Source organism: Psammomys obesus, unplaced genomic scaffold, assembly GCF_907164565.1.
Source record: "Psammomys obesus unplaced genomic scaffold, mPsaObe1.curated_primary_1811, whole genome shotgun sequence".
In the NCBI taxonomy this organism is placed as follows: domain Eukaryota; kingdom Metazoa; phylum Chordata; class Mammalia; order Rodentia; family Muridae; genus Psammomys; species Psammomys obesus.
The window spans coordinates 19,718-43,753 of NW_026596134.1; the positions used below are offsets into that span (position 1 = coordinate 19,718).

The following is a 24,036-nucleotide window of genomic DNA, read 5'->3' on the forward strand; positions in this document are numbered from 1 at the left end:
AGAATAATACTGAAACTCACGAGCAGATGGTCAAGCAGTACAGAAATACACAAAACAAATACAGGTCGGACAGGAGTAAGGCTGGTGCAGAATGTGGGGGAAAAAAAAGCAATATGGTCTATACTAACAGGAAAAAAAAAAAACAGTAGGGTTTGGTGCACACCTTCAATACCAGTACTTGAGAGGCAGAGGCAGGTGGATTGCTATGAGTTTGTGGTCAGTCTGGTCTACATGTCAAGTTCCAGGCCAGCCAAGGCTATGTAGTAAAACCTTGTCTCAGAAAAGAAAAAGAAATCATATGATCCTATCAAATGATTCAGCAAAAGTCTGCAGCCATCAATGAACCAGAAACAGAGAAAATGTACCTAGTTCCTACATCTAATACAGAGAGCCTACAGCAATCAACAACAAAACCCACAATTATCACGAAATTTAATAACGGCCAAAGGCCAGGCACGGTAGCACATGCCTGTAACCCCAGCACTTGGGAAGTGGAGGCGTGAGGGTCCGGGGCTCAAGCTCAAGGTCATCCTCAGTGACATACTGAGTTTGGGGCCAGTCTAGGCTACATGACACTGTCTCGAAACACAAGCTTGGATGCTTAGATTCATGGCCAAGAACAAGGTAAAGATAGCCACTCCATTTCTCCCTCTTCAACCCCATTCTATCAGTCCTGGCCAAAGGACTGATAAAATAAGGACATACACTCTAAACTCAGTTTAGACTCTAACCTCAATTTAGTGGTGGTTCTCAACCTGTGGGTCATGACCCCTTTGGAATCACAAATTAGATATTCTATGTATTGGAAGTTCACATTACAATTCATAACAGTAGCAAAATTACAGTTACTACATAATAATTTTGTGGTTGGAGGTCACCACAACATGAGGAACTGTATTAAAAGATCATAGTGTAAGGAAGGTTGAGAACCACTAGTTTAGAAAGAAATATGTGTGTGTGCATGTGTCTGCATGTGTGTGTGTAGGTATGTATAAAACTGTCCCTGCTGATAGACAACATGACCGTCTGTAGAAATCCCATGTTTCCTCTCAGACAGTCTGAAGTGTTCATGAGCGAGCTTAGAAAAGCAGGACACTAGGCTGAAGCAGAAAGTCCCACAGACCCTGTAGTTGGCCAGGGCAATGGCTTAGTACTCGAAAATTAATGCTGCTCTTGAAGCATGGGATCTCTATGAGTTCAAGGCCAGTCTGGTCTACACAACAAGTTCTAGGCCAGCCAGGGTTATATTGTGAGACCCGCTCTCAAAAAAAAAAAAAAAATCATATTGCTCTTTGGGGTATAACTCAGGACCAGAATTTGGTTCCCATCACCCACATAGGGTACCTTCCTGTGACTCTAACTGTAGGGGATCTGATGCCCTCTTCTGACCTCCCACACACACATGCACATACTGACATACAGACACACATAAATAAAAATAATCTGAAAAAAATGCACTAGAAATGAATGGTTAAAAGCCAACATTTTAAAAGTCATAACATTTACAATGGTAGCTATTTACATTACAACTGTAAATAAATAAACTGTAAGTAAGCAGCTACCAGTAAGTTACATATGTGGTATTAATCTACAAAAACATGTATACGCTAAAAACTGAAATATACTGATGGAAGAGATCAAAAGTGTCTCAAGACTTGGGGCACTCCAAGCCCATGAGCAGCGAGCTTCACCCCAGCAGCCTACAATGACCTATAGGCTGACTGCAGCTCCAGCCAACAGCCCTGAAGGAAGTTGGGGTTTTGTTGTTGTTGTTTTTATTATTTATTATGTATAGTGTTCTGTTTGCACGCCAGAAGAGGGCACCAGATCTCACTATAGACGGTTGTGAGCCACCCTGTGGTTGCTGGAAATTGAACTCAGGACCTTTGGAAGAGCAGCCAGTGCTCTTAACCTCTGAGCCATCTCTCCAGCCCAGCCCAGAAGGAACTTTTACGGATACGAATAAGCTGACTAGAATGTTGGTGTCTAAGCGCAAAGCCACAACCCAAACAATGCTGACACAGAAAGAAAAAAAAAAAAGACGAACAGTCTTGATAGCAGGGAGTAGTGCTAAACATTGACACTACATGGCTGCAAGTGTGCCAGGCAGGCGCTTTGCCGTAAGCCACACCTCCTAGCCCTCATTAACATTTTTTTTTGAGACAGGATCTCCCCGTGTATCCCTAGATAGACCACAGAGTTCGCCTGCCTCTGCCTCCTGAGTGCTGGGACTAAAGGTGTGCACCAGCAGGTCCAGCTCATAATATACCTGGGAATTTTATGTAAACCTAAGTGGTCAGGGCAGTCTGTACAGGCGGAGGAAGACGCACAGAGGTCCGTGGGACTAGGAAAGAGGTAAGCTCACACAAATGTGGCCGCTGGACTTGCAAAAAGCGTTACTGACCAGCGCACGCGCCACACCGTCCAGCAAGCAGTTCAGTGGGTGTTGGCATATTCGTAGACAAAAAGGAAGGGGTTTCAGTCTACTTTGTTCCTTACCCAAAAGTTAAGCAAAATGTTACATACACCCTAATGTAAACACAAAGTTAAAAAACTTTCAGAAGAAAAAGAAATAAAAAAATATCCTTATCTGAGCATGGTGGCACACACCTTTAATCTCAGCACTCAGGATGCAGAGGCAGGTGGATCTCTGTGATTTCAGGCCAGCCTGGTCTATATAGTGAGTTCCATGACAGTCAGGGCTACATAGTGAGACCCTAACTCAAAAGAAAAAAGAAAGAAAGGAAAGAAAATCCTTACAAATCCTTACAACCTGGGGCAAAAATAAATAGATTCTTAGATATGACGCTAAAGCACCAAGCACAAATGTTAAATTGGGATTTATAACTCAGGGCAGAGAGAAAGCCTAGCACATGCAAGACAGGGGGTTCACCCTCCAGTGCACACACAAAAAGAGAGGTTAGATAAGCCAATAAATGAACTTCATAAAAATCTACAACCTGTTCGAATTGTGTGTGGCTCATCGATAGTGTCTTTAGCATTAATAAGGTCCTCCAGAGCCAAAATGAGGGGAAACACAGTTCTTCCACTGTCACTATCAAGAGAATTAAAAAGGCAAGAGTGAGCTAGGCGGTGGTGTCATGTGCCCTTAATCCCAGCACTCAGGAGGCAGAGGCAGGCGAATCAGGTCTACAGAGTGAACACAGAAAACCTTTCTCAAAAAAACAATAAAGGAGGAGGGGGAGGAGGAAAGGAGGAGGAGAAAGAAGAGAAGGAGAAGAAAAGAAAGAAAGAAAGAAAGAAAGAAAGAAAGAAAGAAAGAAAGAAAGAAAGAAAGAAAGAAAGAAAGAAAAGAAAAGAAAAGAAAAAGGTCAGGGGTGACAGTGCACGCCAAAACCCCAGCACTCAGGAGGAGGCACAGGAAGCTTCAGCTGAGAAGAGTCCCCATGATCACTTGACTTACAGCTTCCTTTTCAGCTTTTTGGTGCTGGGAAAGCGATGTGTGTTCAGTAGGAACCGTATTCAGCCGCTTATGGCCCTGACTCACAGTGGACAGCCTAGAACTGCAGTAGCTGTGGGCCTCAGGATCAGCATGGAGTCACAGTGCACGGTGGGGCTGGCTGTGGCACCGGAAGGTCAGCACACGTAGGTTTCAGCTTTTGATGCGCGTATCATGTATCCAGATTTGCTCTCATGAAAAAGAGGTTCATCTGCATAGTATATGGGAGGGCCTGAAGTACAGAAAGGAAGAGAGAGATGGTGTAATTATAATCTCAAAATTACGTGTGTGTTTGTGTAGGTAGGTATATGTGTAGGTAGGTATAATATATAGATAGGTATATATGTAGGTAAGTAGGTAGACAGACAGACTGAGTGAGTGATTGATTGATAGCTAAAAAGAAGGTGCTTGGCAGAAATTCAAGTTCCTCCAGGGTCAGAACTTCTTGAAATCAAAATACGTGCTCAAGGTTGTGGTGGGTGCTCACATTTGTATTCTTCTTATCAGCTGAGTCACTTTAAATTAGCCCGGTCATGTAAATACAGGGCTAATTTATTAATTATTCTTTTCTGGGTTTTGTTTTTGTTTTTGTTTTTTTGTTTTTGTTTTTGTTTTTGTTTTTTTGAAACAGGGTTTCTCTGTGTAGCCTTGCCTGTTCTAGAACTCACTCTGTAGTCCAGACTGGCCTTGAATTCACAGAGATCCACCTGCCTCTGCTTCCTGAGTGCTGGGATTACAGGCATGCACCAGCATCACCTGGCTATTAATTATTCTTAATTTTATTAAGAATAAAACCCCTACAGGAACCCCACGGGGTGTACTTGCCTGCTTGGTCTGGCATGGCTATATCCTTCTGCCCAAGTAAAACTTCTTGCCTTGCTAAAATATTTAGGATTGGCTAATTATTTTCTAGGACTCAGACCTATTTCTAACATAAAGGATGATTCACATCTTAGTTAGCCTCAGCCGTCTGTTTGTCACCTCTAGAGTAATCTAGAGAGTCTGCTGAGGGTCTACCTAGATCAGATTGGCCTGTGACCATATCTGTGAGAGACTGCCTGGTGTGATGGTAGATCCGGGAGGGCCCAGCCCACTATGGGTGGTGCTCTCCCTAAGCAGGTGAGCCTAAGCTACTAAGGAAGGAAGCTGCGCATGGTCCTGTGGGCCAGCAAGTAGAGTTCCTCCATGGTTTCTGACTCAAGTTCTGCTCTGACTTCCCTCGATGATGGACTATGATCTGGAAGCACAAGCTGAAACCAACCTTTTCTTCAGTGTTTTATCACAGCAACAGAATGAAACTAGCACAATCTACGTTGACACATCTCTCAAAGTGGCTTCAAGCTGATGCTATAGTTTGGATCTGGAAGGTTCTCCCCCCATTGGCCCATGTGCTAAGGGCTTCTTTCCGAGAGTGCTGTGATTGGAAAAGGGTGGAAATTTTAAGATTGGAGTTAGCAATTGGTCTTCTTGTCACTGAGGGTGTGCCTTTGAAGGGGACAAAGGGAGCCAGCTTTTCTTCTTGCTCTTTCTCATGTCCCTGCCGTAAGATGAACAGATATGCCCTGAGGCACATCTTCCACAGCTACAGTGATGAGGCGATGAACCTAAAACCTTGTGAGCCAAAACAAGGCTCTCCTCCTGCTACGCTGATAACCTCAGTTACTCATTTCAGGGAGGGGTGTTGCAGTGGAAGTTTTGGTTTCTTTAAAAACCCAGTTATGGCATATGAACAGGTTTTTGTTTTAATCCCAAGTGTGGGATGTGGAGTTGATTTTGGTTTGTCCACAGCTGGTAACTGCCTCGTGTGGCTCGGAGGACTTGCAGAGGGTATAAATACAAAACTCCAGAGCAAGAAGGGGCGAGAACTTCCAGATGGATGGAGGAGGGAGGCTGCATGTTTGTCCTGCGGCATTTGCTGTTTGCTGTTGCAGGGCTGCTAGATTTCCTGATGACTGAGATTTTTTTTTTTTTCCCAAAGAACCCGATGACCCTAACCAGCTGGAATTAAGTCTAACGAGGTCTACATCCCCTTTCCATTCAAGCCTTTCTCTCCCACCTATGGTTGGGTGTTGGAAGGGAGTAGAAGCTTAAGGAACCCCAAATAAAGTAGAGTTTTAAAATAGTGCCTACAGGGTGTTACAGACCAATTGACAATTTTGAAGGTTATAGGTCGCTGGGACTTACACCAGACAGTCTGTTACAAACAAGGAGAGGCAAACAAATACTTGTTCTACAGGTCACATTTAAAATAGGCAGGCAGAAAGGTTGACAAGGGATAGGCAAGATGGTCTCCTGTAAGCTGCTGCGAAAAGAAAGCTCAGTTTCCTAGCTTGTATATCCCACGCCAGCTCCAACCTGCTATGTAGCCCAAGGATGACCTTTAACTTCTGATTCTCTTGTCTCCATCTTCTGAGAGCTGGGGTTCTGGGCATGCGCCACAACATCCAGCCTATCAGGATCTGGGGACAGAACTCAGGACTAGGAAAGAACTCTGCCAGCTGAGTGAAATCCTCAGCTCCACAACAACTTCCTAGGCCAGGACAGAAACTCCTGTGCTGTTTCACCCAAATCAACAGAGCTGTTATGTCTTTTGTTAGTCTGTGTGTTTGCATGCACATATGTAAAGGACAGAGATCAATACCAGGTATATTCCAGTTTGCTTTCACACCTTTTTCTCCCCCTTTAAGACAGGTTTTCTCTGTGTATCTTTAGCTGATCTGGAACTCGCTCTGTAGCTCAGACTGGCCTCAGAGACTCACCCGCCTCTGCCACCCACATGCTGGGATTAAAGGCGTGTGTCGCCACTCCCCCAGCTCCCCATCTTGTTTTTTGAAACAGGGTCTCTCACTGGGCCTGGGGCTTAGCAGCTCCTGGACTAGACTGGCTGGCCAGCAAGGGCTTAGGGTTCTCCTGTCTTCTTCCTAGACAGGACAGGGCATGACTCCAAACCCTGCTTTTCACATGGGTGCTGGGGATTCAAGCTCAGTTCTTCATGCTTGCTTAACAAGTGATTTACCCACTGAACCACCTCACCAGCCCTCATTCTGCCCAAACGATATCACAAGGAAATGACTGCGACACACACAGACATTGTGACCAGAGGAAGCTCAGAGACCTCCAGGCCTGCAACGAACAGCAAGGGGCCACAGAGGGCCGGCTGGCTAGCAGTCACCGCTGTGACCCTCAGGTGTGTATGGTGGGAGACCACAGTGACTCATCTAGACCCTGGCTCCCCAGCTGACATCCCAGAGGCCTGACAGGTGTCCCCCACATGTACTGTCTCTACTGCTACCACTCAAATGCCATGGTGAAAGAACCAGCTGGCTCAGGGATGACCCCACACACCTTCAGCTTACTCAGCTCTCAGACCAGGACTGACCACACTGCACACCTAGAGCAACTGGAACCCACGAAGCTCCCCAGGCAGGCCTCACCTCCCTCCTGCTGAGCCCAGGACCTCTCCCAAGTCAGAAGAGGCCATTCAAAACCAAGCCCAGCCCCAGGCCCTGCTGTGCCCTGGCCCTGCTTCCTGCCGCCTTCCCTTAGGCATGAGACCCGGCACCGAACACGGGCTGCCGTCCCCACCCATCCCACCCATCCCACCCCGCCGCACTTGCCCCACTGCATGCCTTTGTCTGGTGTCTGTTCTCTCCCACATTTAAGCTGTGGCCCCTCGATTCCAGCCCCACCCCAGCCCTACCCCATCAAAGAGTACCTCATGATTTTTTGGCCAAATGGCTAAGAGGAGAGAGGGTTGAGAATGGTCACCCAGGCACTAATGCCCTAAGGGCAGCGCCAGCTCCACGCCCATACATACAGAGACAAAGCTTCAGAGGGAGGCGCCTGCAGGGGGCGCCACAGGCATGAGCCTTCATGACTACACTTGAGACACAGGGGGGACAGAGGCTGTGGAACTGAGGGAAAGGCAATAGCAGGACAGGTTGACCGAGGCAGGAGCCAGATACTGTTCAGCACCACTAAAAGCTGATGAGAATGTTCATTTCATGTTGAGCTAGAAGTCCTTATTGTAAGAATCCAATACTTGTTTGTTTTTTCCTGCAGACGAGCAAAAGCAGCAGGTATGGGCCACGGGCATTCGAACGGCAAGGACTGGCAGTCTGAAGCAGGGAGCAGTCTGCTAAGGCTGTCGGGACCCTTCACTGTCACTCTGAGGACATCACTGTAACTGGAGTGTAACTGACATCTAGCCCAGCAGGCCGCGCCCCAGCGCCAGCACTCTACATACCTTCATCGGTCCTGAAAGGCAGGGTCCCAGGCAAGACCCTCAGACTATTCTCATTCTAGAAGGGAAGGGGGCTGCCTCCCCAGTAGCTCAGCAAACTGGAGGACCTGAGAGTTGCACCAGTTGCTGTAAACAGAATCCTTCATCAGCATGCCACACACCCCTCCTGGCTAAATGACTACCAGGCCACTCAGATTTCTCCATTCTACTGGGAAGCATCTGAGACGCCCCAGTGATACTAGGCCCAGCAAAAGGCTTCCTCGCTCTGCCTGACCTCTATCCTGGCTGATCTGTAACAGCCAGCAAAGACAACAGGACAGAGGTGCAAGATGGGCAAGGGCTGCACACTCATCACTAGAGGTCTTGGAATTACCAAGCGTTGAAGGCCAAGGGTCTCAACATCCAAGGGTTAGGAGCTGTAATGCTACCTTGCACTATGCCGGACACTGCCACTAGCTACTGCTCAAAGTTGAGGGTTTTATCAACTGCCAAGTGCTGGGCTGCAGGCAGTTAAAAAACCAGAATGTGGTTCCTCCAACCTAAGCACCTGGAGCTGTGGGTCTCTGGCTCCTGAGGCCTGGACCCAAGACACACCCCTAGATCCCAGGGCTTGGAAATCCATTGGGCTTCAGCTCTCATGAGCCAAGGGTTTACTAATGCTAGAACTACCCACCCATTCTGAATTCCATGGAATAACCCAGCTTGCTGTTTAACAGCAACTGCCAAAGTCCCCAGGATTAAACAGGAACCAGCTATGTACCCTGGGCTTCTCTCCTAAATGACACCTAGGAATCTTCTCAGTCAGAGATGGATGTCAACAGGACACACAAGGTGCTCAGTGCCCACAAAGGTATGCAGCTGCTGGAGGGCCACAGGCCTGAGCTACTGGCCCAGGATGACCCATTCCACATGAACGGCAAAGCTGCATATAGCATCTTCACGGACGATGCTGTCTAGATGTTTGATTTTTTTCTTTATAAGGTAAAGTTGATGTACAGCCCCTCCCCCAAAAAAAAAAGTTTACATGCTGTGAACCTATAGTCAGTGTCCAAGCCCTCTGCAGAGACCTTTCCAGCACCCAACTTCCCTTCTTCCAGTACACTCCGTGAATGAAGTTGTCCAACTTATGTCTGTGTTTTGTCTTCTGGTACTAGGTGAACCCTCAGTCCTGCTTAAATTTTTTATTTATTATAAATAAAATTGTTTATGATTTATTATGACCTTGTTAAGTGCCATACTGAGACATGGAGACGTTTTTTCAAGTTTTTATTTGGTTGGCTGGTTTGGTTTTTCGAGACAGGGTTTCTCTGTGTAAGAGCCCTGGCTGTCCTAGAACTCACTTTGCAGACCAGATTGGCCTCAAACTCACAGAGATCCACCTGCCTCTGTCTCCCGAGTGCTGAGACTAAGGCATGTGCCACCATGCTTCAAGATTGAGTTTTTACGCTCTGGATTGCAGCACCGTTGGCTTCTCCTAACACTGACGGCATCTCTGGTTCACACTGCCACTGGGTGGTCCTTGACAGGCCTTCTGTACACATCCCACTGATTCTCTGGGAGAGGCCTAGAAGTGTTTCTCCCAGTCTGCTGCCAAGCAGTCCTTCACCAACCCAAAGCAGTGTCTCGTCACACCCTTCCAGCCTGTAAAGGGCACCCCTTCCCATTCGACTGGTTGCCATGAAGATGGCGTTCTGACCTAACCGACAGTCTCAGTTCCCATCTTGCACATCAGCTATCTTTCTTGATGTCCTGCTGCTCCTAAAACCACTGGCAAATGCAGTGAACACTCCTAGCCCAAAACTGTCTTCCCAACCAACACCACCAACCAAGAAGCTGGAGACGAAATCCAGCCTCACACAAAATACCCAAATTCTTTTACCAGTGAGACACATCCTACTAATAAATCTTTTAATAGTTTCTTCGGTAGGAGTTGAAGCTATCAAACTTCCCTTCACAGTCAGCCTATTTTGGTGTGAGGAAAGCACCTCTGATGCTCCCACTTCCTTTGCATATTTGGTTCCCTTGGGTGGCAACCTAGAAAAGAACTGCATGTCCTCACTGGTTTGAGAGTAGGGCCCCACTGCCCACTTCCCGGCCTCAAAGGTGCCTGTGGCTGGACAGAACTTTAGTCCTTGTGACCTTAAGATCAGGTTGGGATGTTGGGGACAATGTGATCTTCCTCAAAGTCAGGAAGGGAGGAGTGTCAGGAACCCACGCCTGCTCTGCTGGGCTGCAGGTGAGGACCCTGGAGCAGCACAAGTCATCAACGGTGGGCTTGCCCTCGGACCTCGGGATCCACTGAGGAAGTTGTGCCAACTGACATGAGTATGGGTATAGCCCTTTCGTGTGGAAAGGCTGGTACTGAAATCTTCCCCAAGTGACAGCTCCTCACAGCTTGACCAAGCATGAGCCCCACAGCCGAGCCTCGTACAGGCTTTCTTTCACACGGCCTCAGGCCTTGAGCCCCACAGAGACGATACACAGACACGGGGATCTACCTGGAACTGCACTAACTGCAAATGGAGAAGCGGCAGCTGGCAGCACTAGGTCTGCTTTGGATTTTTTAAGGTCAAGTTCCAGAGGACCACTGGAAGTCCTATAGCAGGGCAGTCTTCAGAAGCAGGGAGCGTAAGTGAACTTGTTTATAGCCCAAATCACAGTCATGAGGAGCCTAAGACAGTCAAGTCACCACGTGCCATGAACCAGAGCCAGAACCCACAGGTGGAAGCAACAAGGAGAGCTGAGCCAGTGTTAGCAAGCAGGAGCAGGGGCTGCAGGCCAGGAGATCCAGCACAGGCCCAGCAGCAGGCAGGAGGCTCCAGAGACTCTGGGAGCTATGTCCATAAAAGTGACGAAGGACCTATTAGACACTGACTGTCCAGAAGTGTGCTAGGAACAGTCACTGGGAAAAACCAGCATGGTGGCCTGCTTAGGGCCAGAGGCCACCTGTACCAGAACTGTCACCCACCCCAGACATGAGCTGTCACTCTAGCACACACCACTAGGCAAAAGGGAACCTCCCACCCCCATTAGAACGATGTAGTAGAGGGTCCACAGTACCCAGAGTCTGGTAGTGGCCTCTGGCCTGGGTTAGCAGGAGGCTAGGGGTTGCCTAGTGGGTCCTATTAGCTGTCCAGTGTCTGGACAGTGTTTGGAGCTGGGGACTGGAAAGGCAGGGCTAGAGACCATGGAACTGCATGAGCCTGCTGGCTGGGAGAAGCCTGGGATAGGAGAGAGCCATCCCACCAGGCTGTGGGCACATCCTGGACACAGGCTGCTTTGTGAAGGCTGGGCCTGCCCAGCAGCCTTTGGAACAAAAGGCCTTCTGTCTGGACCGCAGCTTCCCCTCCTCCGCTCTCCCAGGCAGAGCCTCCAGGGCCCCCACCCAGCTGCCACCAACACACATCAGGCACATCCATGGTCCAAGACAAGAGGCTCTGCTGGAGAAGGCATACAGACAGTCTAAGAAAGCAAGCGGTGCAGGGAAACGACCAGAGCTGGGCAGCTCAGGGGAGGCCTAATACTTCCTGTACTGTGGGGCATGTGTGATTCCAGCATGGTGCCAGCCATGCCCCATGCATATCTCAGTGTCCCAAGAGGAATTGAAAAGGGGCAGCAAAGGGCAGAGCCTGATGTCCCCACAAATATCTCTACCATGTACACACAGGTCCCCTCCAAGAGGAGGACCAGCTCATGGTGACACCGAAACTGTAGGCCGAAGAGCTCTGGCCCTGGAGGGAATATATGCCAGGACCTTTGCTTCCCACACCAGCCCCAGACTGCTCCTCTGAGACCTCTACACAGGTGGACACATCTTGCGGTTTCAGTGTCCTGGAGCCAGAATCCAAATCAAACCAGGCAGAGCACCAACCAGCCTGGCCAGCTCCTGCTGACACTGGCTCTGCAGCTGGTGCAAAGCCTTCCTCAGACAAGCTTCCTGGGTGCTCAGTGTCCTGATCACCTTGGCTGCCTGTAGGCCTGGGGCTCTTGCTGCCCCATCCTTCCTTCTCACCAGTCGATGGGGCCTTTGTGGCTGGGCCAGGTTACTGGATTGCTCCCAGGACACCCGGAGGGCTTCCAACTCCTGTTCGACAGCCTCCTGCAAGGCCTTCCTTGTGTTGCTCCACTCTGGCCCCCGGCCTAGGCCTGCAACCTGCATGAGAGAAGAGACTCTTGAGTCAAGGGCAGCTCTGTTCCCAGGAGGCCTGGTCCAGGTGCTCCCAACAACCCGCAGCACCAATGCTCCCACATAGAAAGCCAGTACAAAAGGCCTGACTAGCCCAAACTGTTCCACCCTCACAAAGCAGCTGAAGCCCATGCCTGCAGCAGCAGAGACACAGGGACCCAAGACCCCGGGGATCAGGATCCCTAACCTCAACCTCCAGGGCTCCACTCTCAAGACCTCCACAGCAACAGGTCCACCTGGCTGCAGGACAGCCTGGCACTTTCTAGTCTATCATGTTCCTTAAGGCCCTTCAGAAGTCAGAGGAAGACTCTCGAGAACACCCAGGACTCCAGGGTTCGGTGCAGCGCCTCACACCATTCTTTGTCCCACCTTTCCTTTTCCCGCCGCTGCCCAGGAGTGAAGCACATGAGTGGGGCTGACCCTTAGGGCAGCGCCTATCTAAAGACCCTGTGGGTAGCAGGCCTGGGGTGAATACCACACTGATGAGGGCTTCCCAGCCTCCCACCCACTCAGTAGACCAGCAGGATCACCCTGAGTCCTGGTGCTCTGCTGAACCGGCTCTGCCCTCACTGTGCAGGCCCCACTCCTGGGTCATGGTTGCTGGGAGAGGGGAGGAGACCTGTGGCTCAACCACAGCCTCACTAGGGTGGATAGTGTAGAAATACAGGGGATGCCCCTGATCTTTGATGAGACCACAGAAGAGCTAAAGGGGGCTGCCTGCAGCTCAGATTAAAACGCTACCCGAAAGGAGACCTGATACATCAGTGAATGGCATTTGCTACCAGGAACTGCTGGGGTGGACCACTGGGCAGGGGCAGTGTGGCTGACCAACAAGCAGTGTGCACTGATCTCTGTGGGAGTCTCTGTAACTCTGAAGGTGTGTGAAGGGCAGCAGGGTCGCTTCACTATAACCCCCTGCTGTTGGAATTTGGTGCCCAAGAGCAACACCCATCAAACTTAATCCAAATAAACAGGGAAATAGGTCTACAGGCTTTGCCAAATGGTCAGTCCAGCCCTCCCCCAAGAGTAGCCAGTCCAGACAGGAAGAGGAGGAGGTAGGGTTGGGGGGTAGGTTGGGAAGAGTGGGCAGAGCAAGTGCCTAGGCACTCACCTGGGCTTCCCAGGCAGCCCGCCGGGGCTCAGCCACTTCCCGTAGCTCCTCCTGCAGGGCCTGCAACTCTTGCTTTACCAGCTCCAGCTCAGCAAGCCCACCTTCAGAGATCATGGGCAGGACTATCGGCTGTGAAGTCACGGCAGGACTCTCCGGGGAACAGGCATCCAGAACTGTATCCTGCAGAGACCCCAGTGAGATGGTCGGAGACACACACAGGTTTGCAGTGGGGACAGAAGATGCAGAGATTCATGGAGCAGTGGTAACATTCCCAGGCCCTACTGTGGAGAGGGCAACTCCCGACACCCCAGCTACCACTTCTCTAGCATGCAGAGAAGCACAAAAACCAGACCTCTGGGAGAACCTGAGGTAAGGACCAGCGATATGAGGCCTCCATAGAGGACCAGCCGAGTCCTGAGCAGAGCATCCCTTAGTCTTCTTCTCCTCCATCTTCAAGGTAGGAAGATCCTGCAAAGTCTGCCACCAATGAGCCTGGGACTCCATCAGGGCCAGGAAAGGCAAGGGCAGCAGAAAAAGCTTCCTCACCATCCATTGCCAGAAGACAAGCTGGCAACGCCGCCACTCCAGAGCTGCCTCCAAGCGTATGTTCTCACTCTCCAATGCCTGCAGGAGCTAGACAACAAGACACAGCTGGGTCAGAATGCCCACTGCCCAGCTCCTAAGCCAAGCTCTAGTCCTGGGGCCTTTGACCAGAGCGTTCGGCCCAGTATTTCACTGACTGGAGGCTGCCCCAAAGGCTGTATACATGAGAAGACCCAGGTCAAGGAAGCCTTCTGGGCCATCCCATGTAACTTTGGGAAGAGTTTGTAGGTGATGGGGATTTGGGCATAGGATAGGAGTTTAAGAAGGAAGGTCAGGGCCAGGTCAGAAGATAACCTTTGCACCTCCTCAGCAGTGCAAAGCCTGCTAGCCCTGCACTAACAGCTGGGCTCTACAGAAAGAGCAGCCCCTGGGCCCTCGTCTCTGCTTCCCGAGGTATATTCACTGCCTAGCTAGAGCCAAAAGCCAACAACTCCTTGTTGCCCACCCTTGGTCCTCTGGCTAGGAACCCCAATTTGAAGGCTCCCTTCTAAATACAGATCATCCAACATGCCTGACCCTTACAGAAGACAAAATGCTTGGTAATATGTAACTTGAGGGTGCCTCTGGATGCCCTGCAGGTGCCAGGTCTAGTCAGAGGCCCAACCCTCACAGAATGTAAGTGTTCCCACATTTGACACCTGTATGGAGGACCCAGGGAGCGGAGCCTCACAGAAGACAGCACATGCCAAGTGCACCTAAGACCCCCAACCCTGGCTCCACAGAGAATGCTGCTTCCTGTGGGCTCAGAAACTAGAGACATTGAATGTTAGTCAAGGCCAGTCCATTGGGGCAAGCACGACAGAGGCAGGGGATCAGAGCCACCACTTAGCCATGGGCAGAGATAGGAAAGTTGTGAGAGATGTAAGAGGCCAGATGAGGGTGAGGGGAGCAAACGGTGACCCACAGGCACCACAGAGTAAAGAGCCTACCCACAGGTACAAGGCACCTAAATATACACCAGAAGGGAAGACAATACAGACTCCAAGATAGTCCCCAGGAGGCCCAATGCCCCCAGACTGTGGGGTGTGGGTATAACGAACACCTTCTAATGCTCCACCCTCAATTCTACATTCTCCTGAGGCAGCCATCTCCCTGAACCTCCTCCCCAGCAGGCACAAGGACACAGACGGTGCAAACAGAAGGCTGTGGGCTACGCAGTGACCAAGGGAACTGATTCCTGACGCAGTAACATGCTTGGCTGCTCATACACCAGGAATACATCATTCCAGAAGCTTCTGGGACCTGTCTGCCGGTGGGCCAAATCAGGTTTTGGCCAGATCCTCTCCAAACATGAAAAGAAGCTGAGCTGTGGTCTTGATACACTTAGCCACTGCCACCCACAATCCTGTCTCAACACAGGCCAGCTTCTGAGACAAGAGGTGCCTTACCCATCAGCCCCCGCATTCCACTCCTAGAGTGGTCCCACAGCAAAGTCCCAGGCAGCTAGACTAAGCATGGGAGGCCTCTGCTATAATCCAAGGACCAGGAGCTAGAAACTCCGATTTGCTGAGTCACATTTAAAAGGGGGTCAGGGCCAAGGGTACATAAGGACCCTCAAATGCTGTCGAGCACCACAAGCCAAGCACTGGCCCTGCCAGGGTAGACCCAGCCCAGGATTAATCCAGGGACACAGATACAGCCGCCATCAAGGACCAGGCACCTTACCAGGTGAGCATCCTTGCTTCACAAAATACAAATCACCCAGAGCACAGAAGCCCGATCTGGAATCTGACAAGTGGCCTTGTAGTATGAGGTCCAGAAGATGACAGAGAGAGGGGAAGCCAGGGATCTAGCCACCTGTCCCTCACCCCATGATCCCCCATGATCCTCTGGTCCACCTACCCAGCCCCAGGCCAGGCCTTGGATAAGGTAGAGTCCAGTCTTGGACTGGAGAGGGAAAAGGCAAAAAAGGGAGCTGGGCCTGGAAGGGATCACCCCAGTTCTAGCTCAGCTGCACAAGAATACACACCCAAGGCCAACAGAGCCAGCCAAACACTCAGGATGGTCCAAAATCCAGTCCCAAAGTGATGACCAGTCCTGGACCTGTCCTATAAACCTCAGAGATAAGCTAACCAAAAGGAAGAAACCAGTTGATAGATGGGTAGAGCCCTAAAAACAAAAACCAGGATGAAAGGTCAGCACAGGGTGGGGCAGGGGGAGGGGGAGGAACTGAGTGTCCTGGGGGAAAGCTGGGATGGGGCCAACACTGATACTCTCCTCAGTCTTAGGCAAGGCAGTGCCCACCTGGGTCCACGTCATCGCTGGGTCCCACAGCCTGCTTTTCTCCAGGTCTACAATCTCTATAGGTCTACTTGGGAACCTCAGGAGCCCAGTGCCATACTTGGGTGAATGGCCCCTGGGCAACAAAGTAGGACTGAGGCCTACAAATGTCCTGTACATTGACTTCCCCACAGATGCCGGGGTGCATAGCCCCAGGCTCTGAAGGGCAGCTATCCCCACTCACACTTAGCCTCTCACCACCCGCAGATACATCAGGTAGAGCTGGAGGCTCACTTCTGACCTGAGATTAGTGTTCCTCCATTCCAGCAGCCCCTCCTGAACACCACATACCTCCAACCCTGACTATGACTGGCCAAATAACAGGCACACACACAAACAAGTCTGCCTTCCTGGACAGGTGGGCAATCAGTGGGACAGGGGGAATCCTAAGGGATACACTGATCACCCACAATAGCAAGCAACAGTGATTGCCAAAGCCTAACAGCAGCCCAGACATTTCCCCACAGACCAAACCCCACCATGGGCAGCACCCACCCCACCACCCTGCCAACCCTCACCTGCTGACCGCTCTCTGGATCCCTAAGCATCTCTGTTTCGGCAACAGAAAGATGGCCAAGGTTCTGCTCGCTGTGGCATCCATGGGTGTACAGGTGGATCTGCAATGAGTCATGCACCCAGGCTGGGGAGCAGCTCCACAGCAATATCTCGCCATCTTTAGAGACCACTTACAGCCAGAAGGACAGGGCTGGGCTGAGGGTAGCTCAGTAATGCTGGGGCTGGAGGCTGCAGAGAAGGGGCACTAGAAAACTTCACTGAGGACTTCCACACCTTCCTCACCAGTGTGCAGGTAAAACAGGGTCCTGTAAAGGCTGGAGTGGGAGAAGCCCAGCAGTCCAGGAAGCCAATAGTGGTGACAGAGATGGACCACAGGGAAAGGCAGCCTGGGGCACAGGGTAAACAGGCCCAGTGGCAAAAGCCATGTGACTGTATTACCTTGCTGAGCAGGGTACACTGCTCCTGCTGACTTGAGATCAGGCGTCGCCACCTAATCCGCAGTTTTCCCATCAGCCATTCTACTAGTCGGAGATCCACAGGGCTCTTCGTTTCCACAAGGGGTGCAGAAGGACCAGGACTGGCCAGGGCCTCCCACTAGAGAGGGAACAAGAGTCAGCCCTGAGCTGGGCGTGGTGGCACACGCCTTTAATCCCAGAATTCAGGAGGCAGAGGCAGGTGGATCTCTGTGAGTTCAAGGCCAGCCTGGTCTAAAAATTGAGCCCAGGATAGCCAGGCAGGGCTTTGTTACACAGAGAAACCCTGTCTGAAAAAGGAGAAAAAAAAAAAAAAAAGATTCAGCCCTGCTATGCACCCCATCTCATCCTAAAGGAAGGTTGTGCTACTAATTAGAATTAAGCCTCTATATCCTCACTTCAAAGCTGGATAAGCCCTCCTGAAGATAGCACCAAAGTCAGATTCCATCTGACCTGGAGCCACAGAGAAATCCAGGGTTTCTGGGCAAAGACCCCTCATTAGATACTCACCTCACACGGGGGCAACTGGTCACCCAGCTGCACACGGGTCTGGGCAAGCAGCTGCTCAAGCAAGGGTCCTCGTGCCAGGAGCCAGGACACGGCCAGCAGCAATTCCCGGCTTCCCTGAGAATTGCCCTCAGGAAACTGTAGCAGCACAGACCTGGGGTAGCCTTGGGAGCTCAGTGCTGACTTCACCACGAGAGCTTGGGCCTCTGGAATAGGTAGGAAATTATCAGCTCAGGGGGGTGCTAACCTAGAGATGTCACCTGGATCCCTCCAGGGGCCTGAGAGGTCCCCTAAACTGAAAACCTGCTCAGAGTGGACAAAGTGGGAGATCTGAGAGTCTAGGCGGAGGCAAGGTGGTAACCATGGGGCAGGATTTCTGTGAGCGGTTTGCTCAGAGTCCAGCCAGTCTCAGAGTTTCGCTGTTACCCAGGCAAGCTTGGTAAAGCCCAGTGGGAACCTAGAATTAAGTGGGCGGGCCAGTGAGGTGGAGCAGGTGCCTGCAGTAAGAGGGCACTGGACTTGAATAAGGGGTAGACAAAGGAGAAACTATAATGGGGCGAAGCTTTCTTGGGACAAACCTACTTGGGAGGTAACAAGGGCCTTGGGGAGCAGTTTCTGAACGGGCGGGGCTTACCCGGGGCCTGGTCGGTACAGGTATTGATTTCAGCAAGCGGTGAGAGCACACGCAAGAGAAGCTGCCAGAGCACTGGGGCCTGAAGCGAACAAGGAGTGAGGTAGTAGAAGTTAGCGGGTCTGAAGGTGTCACCGGCGTCGGCCGAGGACACCGCCTTCCCGAACTAACCACTCTGGTAGCCTCACCGCCTCTGGACGGTCAAACTTTGCGCGGCGGAAGATTTCGGGGCTGGGCCCAGCAGGCAGGGACCGACTCAGCGCGGCGATGGCCTCAGGCAGGGCCCGGGCGGCCCCTTGCACCCGCGGCCCCCGCCGCCCCATGGAACCTGCACTAGGCAGCCTCGGATCACCCGCCCGGAGGCCGCGACCAATCACGGTTCCGGCTGGGACCCGCCTTCTCCGCCCAGGCCCAATGAACGGCGACGCTGGCGTTTGAGTGACAACCAGTCGACCCTGTAGGCAGGCACTTCCGGGCCTAGGCGGGGCCTTGTATCTGCCAACTCCGGTGACTTGGTAACGCGCCAATCAGCTCCTCCAGTTACCAACTTCCTAGCAACGGGGGCAGGCAGCGCTATGCTTGAGGGCGCGCATGCGCCTGAGGTGTTCCCTGGAGGCACGGAGAGCCACGCGGCTCCACCCAGCCACCGAGAGCCAGTGTCTTTGCGGGGCCGCCCAGGAGGCCGCCGCCAGGGGTCGCCAGGGACCCGCGAGAAGAAGCCGAGCCCTCCAAAGCGGGTGGGGAGTTCCGGGGGCCACGTCGCCAGCCTCTGGAGAAAGATGTCCTCCCTCTCCTGTACAGTCCCAGACCTCGTTGTCTCCATTTTCACACTTCCTCCAGCCACTAGAAGACGAGTTCGTTGGTTGGTTGGTTTGGTTGGTTGGTTGGTTGGTTGGTTGGTTGGTTGGTTGGTTTTGGTTTTTTGAGACAGGGTTTCTCTGTGTAGCCCTGACTGCCCTGGACTCGCCTTGTAGACCAGGCTGGCCTCGAACTCAGAGATCTGCCTGCCTCTGCCTCCCCGAGTGCTGGGATTGCAGGCGTGCGCCACCGCGCCAGGCTAGAAGATGAGTTTTTAAAGGGAAATTCTCCACTTTAGAAAAGGGTGCGGCCCCCTCCTTTAGGGTTGAACTTAGTTTCGCGCACAAACCTACATGTCCATCTTGGTACGCTGTGAGAATTCTGCAAGGAAGTTCCCAGCAGCTCCGTGACAAGGGCAGAATGAACCCAGAGTCCAACCTGGGGAGCGGGGAAAGACGCTGCATCACGTGCAGTCGGAAATTATGCTCCGCAAGGGGCAAACGCCTGCTACGGAGCAGCACCCAGGGTGAAGCCCGAGCAGCCTCTGTGGGAAGCCAGGTACGAAAGGACCACACCGAACGCGCCCGTGCGTGTGGAGGGCCTGACAAAGGCCGGAGGCTACCTACGCAGATCCGGAGACGAGCCCGCGGGCCACGAATGCACGGGGAACTGCGGGGGCGAGGGCCTGTGCGCTCGGGCGGACACAAGCTAAGCTTTGTGCACTCGTCACCAGAAGTAGCCGGGCAGTGGACAGTACTGTGTGTACTCTACGGCTCAATAAAGCCGGGAAAGAGGTAGGTGGAGAGGGAGAGGAAGCAGCGAGGAGGAGGAAACTAAGTTGAGAGGGAGGGGCAGAGGACCAAGGCACCTGCGAGTTTAGCCGCGTCAACAGGATGGCCACGCCCTCCGGAAGTGCCCGACTGTGGACTCAAACCTTTACCTTAACCCTCCCAGCATCTTTGAGACCAGCTTTTCGTCCCGGCTCCTGTTCGCGAAATGACTTTTGGCTGCAGACCTGCCTCTGCTCATCTGGGTGCCCTCGGCCATCCGGCCTCAGGGTGTCCTCCTTCCTGGCGACCTGCCACGCAGCTACGGCTGCTGCTGCCAAATGGTCATGCCCATCTAGAGTGTACCTGCTCCTGCAGTCCCCACTCCAGGGCCCTGCTTCTGCACGTCTTAACACTTCGAAGCGCCCTGCTGGCTGCTGTACCGAGGAACTCCTGGTAGACCCTTAGGGAGCCCTCTGCCTTTCAAGGCCTCCCCCGCCTGACCTACTCATTCCTACGGGCCTCAGGTTGCTGAGCGTTCACCCCAAGTCTACCCTGGTCAGGAGATGTAAGTCTGAGTGTAGGGGAGCCTCGACGGTGGGAGACCTCGGGGAGAGTGAGCTTCCGCCCTTCACCCACTAGTCTCTTCCAGGTCCTCTGCAGGTGTTACTGGACACTGAAGACTTGGAGGTCTGTCCCAGTACCCACACCCCTCCCAGGAGGAAACTCTTTAAGATCTCAGGCCAGCCTCTTCTGCTGTCTTCTGTTCTCCCCCGAAGCATATGGCCTCCAGCTGTTGAACCACCCAATAACACAGTCCACTACATACCACTTACAGGACTCACCAACAACCTGTCAGCCTCGTTCCTGCACTATAGGTGCCTAAGACTAGGGCGGGCAAGGCCAGGGCACTGCTGAGACCTTTGTGGCCTTGTTAAGTCCAAACGGGTCTTGAAGGGAAGGTGAAGCTGAGAGCTGCCTGGCTCTCAGAGTTTCCAGAGCCCTTTCGGCTGCCATAGAGCCAGCCCTCAGATCCCAGGCCACGCAGGGCATTCCTGGGCAGGGAAGAGGGAAAATATGGATGTGATGCCTGGGTCCAGGCTGAGCAGCTGCAGAACTCACCCTCAAGGGTGCACTTCTGGGGGCAGGGTGGGGTTGCAAGGAAGTGGAAACAAAATAGGCAAGAAATCCACACGGCTCCCCCAAAGCATCTCAAAAGGGGAACCAGAGCAGCTCCCTCTGATTCACCCTGAGTTGTGGCCAGCCCCACCTACTCGCAGGCACCATGTTCCTGATGACCCTGTCGGCCAGGGCCTCACCCCAGGCCAGAACCACTAAGAGCTACAGGAACTTTATGGATCCTGAAGTTGGAGGGAGGCCTGAGCTCCTGGCCCTTACTGCCCCAGGGGGTCGTGGGCAGCAATGTGTGTGGCAGCTGGAACAGCAAGTGCCCTGCATTAGGCCTGGGGCAGTGGATCCCCTCCACCCACACACTGGTAGACAAACACACAGGTCTTCCAAAGATCGGGTTTATTAACGGCCGGAAGTGCTACTGAGCGCCCTGCTGTCTAGGGTAAGGCCGGGCAGATAGAGTTTCCACAACCTGTAAGAAGAAACGGAGACAAATGTGAGTGCATCTCCAGGTCTTGTGTGTTAGGGGTGACTGGGTGGGATTGGAGGTGGGGCTATACCTGGATCTACTTGAAAGTGTGGCTCTCAGCTCCACCTCGCCCAAAGCCTACAAAAATAAAAAATAAATAAAGATATCAGTAGGCTGGGCAAGGAGGCCAGTAGAGGGAAGAGGCCTGTCAGGGAAGAAGAGATCCAACGACATACCTTTGGGCCCAAAGGTGGCTGCGTAGCAGGGATGGTTGCAGTAAGGCTTGCCTTCATGCTATGAAACAAAACCAAAGAGCATGAGCGGAAGCCTTCACCCCAGCTCCTGTGGCTCCTCCCACAACACCCCCCAGTCCTGTACCTCGGCATGACCCCCAGAGGTCAGTGTCTTTCCACATTTCTCACACTTCAGGCAGGGACGATGCCAGTCCTTGCCTAGTGACGTCACTCGCTCGGCTGCAAAAGCACAGACCCACTATGAGACACCAGGGTCCCTGCACATAGACCTGCACTTCACTCTGTGGTGGCCGCCCTGGGTCCCCAGACTCCACAGGGGGCCACCCCTGGTGCTCTCAAGCCAACACTGCCTCACAAACCCGCAGGGTTCCCTTAGTAATGGGAAATTTGCCTTCCTTTTTTAGGTTTTGTTGTTAGTTGTTGAGACAGGGTTTCTATATATAACAGCTCTGGCTGTCCCGAACTTGCTTTGTAGACCACGCTGGCCTTGAACTCAGGGATCCTCCTACCTCTGCCCTCCCAAGTGCTGGAACTAAAGTTTCGGACCACCCATCCTGGCTAATTTGGTGGGATAGCTTTCAAGTGTGAGGGCTCGTAGGACTGGAGAGGAGGCGGCCTTCGGACTTGGGGCACAGGGTGGAGCCCAGGTCTGGAGGGTCTAAGGCTCCTCGCTCGCTCTGGGTTAAGTCCTCTGACCTCCGCGCTGGTGGCTGGGTAAATGAACCTGGGCGCGCCCTTCTCCGCAGCAGGGACGAGGAGACCTCTTACGCACCCGCACCCTCTCGCTGGGAGCCCTAGGGCGCGCGAAGAGATCTCAGCCCCCGGACGTGGTTTTCCGCTGTCTGTTTCTACTTAGCGTAGGGAGGGGCCGCCCCAGTCGCGCGTTCCTTCCTATGCCGCGGGGACCCCGCCCAGGGCGCGCAGAGAGAAACTGAGAGAATCAGTGGGATCCACAGGCCAGGGTCACAGAGAGGGAGACACCCAGAAGCTTGGGGGTCATGAAGACCTGGAGACCCATAGGCCAGGAATGTAAGACCCACCCGGAAACTTAAGACAGCGAGTGGACACAACCCTCTGTTCCGTTTGACAACAAGCGGTCCCACCCTCAAACCAAGGGCAAGGTCCGTGGGTTCGACCCCAGGCGATGCCGGGAACTCCAGGCACTCCCGTCCACCTGAGCAGCCCAGCGCTGCCCACCTCCAGGGCACGCTTTCGCGTACCGCCAGCTGTACGCCCGCAGGCATGCGGAGAAAGGTCGGGATACCCGGGCGTGCTCACCGAAATACACCTCCTTGTCGCACTTGGGGCACTTCGGCATGGCGTAGCTCGGTCCTGCACAAGTGGGTGCACCTAGAAGAAAGAAAGTTGTAGGCTCTGGACTGGGTGGCGCCCGCCTGGTCCGCGCTTTTCAGGGACCCCGCAGCCCTGCCCTTTAAGGCCCCGCCCCCGCCCCGCCCCCTCAGTCCGGAACTTGGACCCTTGGGATCTCTGATCCAGGCCGAGTGGCCAAGAATGGTCATCTAGTCCATGCTCACCTCTGGCAGGACAAAGTGGTCAAGGGCCGTGCAGGGGTGCTGGGTCTTCTGGGGACCTTCCGTCCGGGTGCTCCCGAGGGCCCTGACCCCGCCCCCTGCCTGGGGCAGGGCAAGCCTGAGGTCTTGAATGGGGACGCTTGGGTCCTCCCCTCGCAAGCTGAAGCGCCCCATCAGAGCCACCTGCGAGGGTTTGCTGGAGCCGCGGTGGGCACAGGAAACTTCTGAAGGGCAGATAAACCGGGCGTGGTGCGATTGCCCGAACTACTAAAACTGGTGAGGCCAATCCGGCCTCTAGAGTGAAACAGGTTTCAAAACACAAAAAAGGAAAATAAAATAAAATGCAGATCGATGCAAATTAGCATTCAAGGAGCCTGCACAGGTTTTGACTCTTCCAGCCTTTCCCAGACCTAACCCACGCAGACGCCAGGAGCTCAACCCTGGCCATGTGCATGTGAACAGCCTGGCCTTTGCCAGCTGACTGGACCGCAGCCACAGTTTCACCGGGGGAATTCACAAGAGGGGACTCCCATCCAGAAAAGTCCTTCCTGCCACGGAAACAACAGAGTCTAAACTTGAGGACTGACCAGCTTGAGGTTGGAGACTAGAGGTCAAAACAAGAAATGCTGAGGAGGCTGTGCCCAGGATGCTTCCCTGATGCCTTGAAGCACGATGGAAGAGGAGTGAGTAGTCCTTATCTCTGGGAGAATTGCCCAGAGCTCAGTGGTCCAAGTCCACCGCCCAGCTAAGGAGGAGGCTGAGCCATGACTGGTACCAGGTAGAACCCGGACTACCCCTACAGTAAATACAAGGGCTGGGGCCTTATAACTGGCCGGTGGAAGCCGAGTTTCAGGGTGGTCTGCAGACTCAGCAGGGGTTGGGGCTCTGACTGTGGCCTAACAAGCTGATTCTGGGGTTGCCTTTAGCTGGACATTCAGCTTCCCACCCTCATCTCCCTCCTCTGTGGAACCCCCTAACCTGTCCTTAGCACATGGACCTCCTTTCACACACCCCACTAGCTGGGTCCTCATCTGCCCTTGACACACCCATTTCAAAACAAGACCTCATCCCTACT

At 52.8% G+C, this 24,036-nt stretch overlaps 2 protein-coding genes across 2 annotated transcripts; both read right to left on the bottom strand.

The window, feature by feature from the left end:
- Positions 1–8,960: 8,960 nt before the first annotated feature.
- Positions 8,961–18,333, bottom strand: Tedc1 (tubulin epsilon and delta complex 1). Its single transcript, XM_055593274.1, has 8 exons — positions 18,199–18,333; positions 18,014–18,092; positions 17,383–17,585; positions 16,838–16,993; positions 16,402–16,500; positions 13,547–13,633; positions 13,001–13,180; positions 8,961–11,856 (listed from the first exon to the last, which is right to left on the bottom strand). Exons 1-8 carry the CDS (start codon positions 18,331–18,333, stop codon positions 11,527–11,529), a joined length of 1,269 nt encoding a protein of 422 aa, XP_055449249.1. The 3' UTR covers positions 8,961–11,526.
- A 2,757-nt stretch (positions 18,334–21,090) lies between these two features.
- LOC129666032 (cysteine-rich protein 1) lies at positions 21,091–22,842 on the bottom strand. Its single transcript, XM_055593069.1, has 5 exons — positions 22,708–22,842; positions 21,554–21,648; positions 21,412–21,469; positions 21,267–21,313; positions 21,091–21,178 (listed from the first exon to the last, which is right to left on the bottom strand). Exons 1-4 carry the CDS (start codon positions 22,745–22,747, stop codon positions 21,273–21,275), a joined length of 234 nt encoding a protein of 77 aa, XP_055449044.1. The 5' UTR covers positions 22,748–22,842; the 3' UTR covers positions 21,091–21,178; positions 21,267–21,272.
- Between the last annotated feature and the right edge of the window lie 1,194 nt (positions 22,843–24,036).

Excerpts from the sequence above, each read along its gene's own strand:
- Tedc1 (XM_055593274.1), bottom strand. The coding sequence starts at position 18,333 with ATGGGGCGGCGGGGGCCGCGGGTGCAAGGGGCCGCCCGGGCCCTGCCT. Across the intron at positions 17,586-18,013 it reads CTGTACCGACCAGGCCCCGG|AGGCCCAAGCTCTCGTGGTG; the intron begins GTAAGCCCCGCC and ends TACCTATTCCAG. Across the intron at positions 13,634-16,401 it reads ATCCAGAGAGCGGTCAGCAG|CTCCTGCAGGCATTGGAGAG; the intron begins GTGAGGGTTGGC and ends CTTGTTGTCTAG.
- LOC129666032 (XM_055593069.1), bottom strand. The coding sequence starts at position 22,747 with ATGCCGAAGTGCCCCAAGTGCGACAAGGAGGTGTATTTCG. Across the intron at positions 21,470-21,553 it reads CCTCTGGGGGTCATGCCGAG|CATGAAGGCAAGCCTTACTG; the intron begins GTACAGGACTGG and ends TTTGTTTCATAG. Across the intron at positions 21,314-21,411 it reads AGCCACCTTTGGGCCCAAAG|GCTTTGGGCGAGGTGGAGCT; the intron begins GTATGTCGTTGG and ends TTATTTTTGTAG.